The following is a 2,920-nucleotide window of genomic DNA, read 5'->3' as shown; positions in this document are numbered from 1 at the left end:
AGCCTTTGTAGAAGAAAATAGGGTGTTACTGACGGGTAAAACAAAACCCAGTGAAATAAATAAAGTAAATAAGTTGTGGCAGCAATTTTCGGAACAAGAAAATGCACGTGGTAATGGACCACCGAAATCTGCGGAACAGTGGAAAAAGGTAAATAATATTTTGAATTAGTCCAATCAAAGACCTAGATTTAAAAAAGTGTAATACTGAAAAATTACCATTTTTAAGGGTTTTTTGCAATAACAACTTAATGCATGTCTGACGCCTTGAAATACTTAGCGTAAATCTTTCTCTTTCACTGTTTCCATTAGCCTAATAATAAAAATTGTGTCTGTTGTGGACCTGCCTTGCATAAATCCAAATTGAATTTCTGATATTTGCAATCAATAAGTAAATAAATAAATATAAATAATTACTTTTATACCCCTAGATATTTCTTGAATGGAAAGTAAACACAAAGAGGAAAAGTAGGGAAATTCACTCTAATCGAATGAAAACTGGTGGAGGACCTGCAAGTAATAAACAATTGAGTGACACTGAAGATCGTCTCCTAAATGTAATTTCAAAAATTCATTTAGGAGATACTGAGATCTTCGATACATTTCCACAACCTTCTACCAGTGGTAAGAGAAATGATCAATTAATTAACAAAATGTTTTAATAGCTTTTTTTACAGCATTAAAAGTAGATGAAGTAAATGAAGATTTGGTATTTGTTGAAGGTAAGATTTCTTAAAATTTAAAAAATAACTTTTAAAAATATTCTTTATTTTAGATATTCCTTTAGTAGAATTAGAAACAATCCACAATTACGCTGCAAAAATGGAGGATTCTGCAAATGGTATGTTCAAATATTTATGGTTGTGTATAAATAAAACAAACATTTATTGTAGATTCTTTATTAGATCAAACACATGGCGAGGGGGAGGAGGAGGAAAGGCGAACTGAAGAAGGTATATACATGTATTTATTTTTTAATTAAAAAAAAACAAAGTGCATGTAGGTCTTTCTCAGACAAATGTATATTTTGTTAGCTGATTTTGTCACATGAATAAAAAATAATTAGAATGTATTATATTTTGGATACCGTCTGGAGGATACCGTCTTAATAGCAAGCAACGCACAAGAACTACAAAATATAATAAATGCGGTAGTTCACCACAGCGAAATGTTCGGTTTACATCTAAACGTTTCCAAAACTAAAACTTTAGTATTTTCAAAGACACCAATAAACGTACAGGTGTATGCCAAGGGTCAAATAATAGAACAGGTAAATTCCATAAAATATTTGGGAACAAATATCAATAGTCAGTGTAATCCAAAAAAAGAAATCCTGTCAAGAATCGAACAAGCAAGGAAAACATTCATGAGCATTAAAACATTTTTTACAAGATCAGACCTTAGTCTACAGCTTAGAATCCGAATGATCAGATGTTACGTTTTTTCTGTCTTACTGTATGGCTGTGAAAGTTGGACAATGGACTCCGAAGTAGAAAAAAGAATAGATGCCTTTGAGAGGTATATATACAGACGAATGTTGAGGATTCCATGGGTACAAAGAGTTACTAATGTTGAGGTACTTCGTCGCATGTGTAAACAAAAAGAATTACTGAGAATAATCAAAGAGAGGAAAATGCAATACTTGGGTCATGTGCTGAGAGGCGAAAGATATGAATTACTTCAAGTTATACTGGAAGGAAAAGTACAGGGCAAAAGATCAGTAGGAAGACGCCAGAACTCGTGGCTGAAAGACCTGAGGAGATGGTTCGACCGCTCATCCGCAGAGATCTTTCGCGCAGCAGTTTCCAAACTACAATTACCATTTGGATCGCCAACCTTCGAAAGGAGACGGCGCAATGAGAAGAAGAAGAAGATTATATTTTGGAATTAAATAAATACAATAAGTACTATAATGAACAATATTTATAGCACAATCAATTATGATATTTTGACACATGAACTAATTCGAACAGAAAAACTATTTTTTATGGAAATATGAATGTTCTTAAAAGATACAGCATGTTTGCCTTTATTAGTGTTAACAAGTACCTTCTTCACATTGGAAAAAATAATTATTAACTTTTATTTATTGCCATTATCAGCCAATTCAGTTCAGATAACGTTGGAGACAGAATTTGTTGTGATAGTAAAAACAAAAAAACTATGAATTATACATTCTTGATTCACCATATAAATATTCAACAAGTTAGTTGAAATGTTCTGCTTATTTACAATTAATTAATTCAACTTTCAGTTTTAACCAAAAGACAGAAAATATTATGTAAAAATATCCAGGTGGGACATAACGTGAAAAGAGATTTTTACACTATTCAAACTAAATAAGAATAAACAATAAAAAATATTGAATTAAGATATACAAATATATAATATATTATACAAATTACAAATATATACAAATAATTTGCCTTCAAAATTAAAAACTATAAACAGTATAAAAAAATTCAAGATCCAGTTACAACAATATTTCTATATTTGAACATAGAGTAATTAAAGTTTAATCATTTTTTGTTTTTTAAATTTGCAAATATGTTAATTGTATGTATTAAAAGAATATTGGATTTTTTATGCACTTCTGTATAAACACTTGTATTTCTTGAAGTTAATTAACAGACAAACAAAATTCGTAATATTTTAAATATTTTCTAATGGTGTGACATAAAAATATACTTTTTGTTTAGAAATACCCATGTAAAATATCAAAATACCATACCTATTCTTAAATTTCATTTTTAGAAGGATTTACTGCGAAAAAAGTATCAACAAACAAAAAAGGTAAACCTAACACTTTTTTCTTAAACATATATTAATAATTATTTTATTTATAGAATATTTTACTCCAAGAACTACAGAGCCAACTACCAGCAGTAGATGCTGGTGCCCAAAAAGCAATTCAAGATATTGA

At 29.7% G+C, this 2,920-nt stretch overlaps 1 protein-coding gene across 1 annotated transcript; it reads left to right on the top strand.

Annotated features, from left to right (window-relative positions):
* The first annotated feature begins 231 nt into the window (after window positions 1-231).
* Window positions 232-2,920, top strand: LOC140450715 (uncharacterized). The gene is made up of 6 exons (XM_072544384.1): window positions 232-621; window positions 675-719; window positions 773-838; window positions 891-950; window positions 2,752-2,790; window positions 2,844-2,920. The coding sequence occupies exons 1-6, from the start codon at window positions 489-491 to the stop codon at window positions 2,918-2,920; spliced, it is 420 nt and encodes a 139-aa protein (XP_072400485.1). The 5' UTR covers window positions 232-488.

Source organism: Diabrotica undecimpunctata, chromosome 9, assembly GCF_040954645.1.
Source record: "Diabrotica undecimpunctata isolate CICGRU chromosome 9, icDiaUnde3, whole genome shotgun sequence".
Taxonomy (NCBI): domain Eukaryota; kingdom Metazoa; phylum Arthropoda; class Insecta; order Coleoptera; family Chrysomelidae; genus Diabrotica; species Diabrotica undecimpunctata.
Note: the sequence above shows the minus strand (reverse complement) of the source record. Positions and strands in the feature narration are given on the sequence as shown.

Bases quoted from the DNA above. Each gene is read 5' to 3' on its own strand.
- LOC140450715 (XM_072544384.1), top strand. From the start codon at position 489: ATGAAAACTGGTGGAGGACCTGCAAGTAATAAACAATTGAGTGACACT. The intron at 951-2,751 runs GTATATACATGT...TTTCATTTTTAG, and splicing joins GGAAAGGCGAACTGAAGAAG to AAGGATTTACTGCGAAAAAA. The intron at 2,791-2,843 runs GTAAACCTAACA...TTTTATTTATAG, and splicing joins AGTATCAACAAACAAAAAAG to AATATTTTACTCCAAGAACT.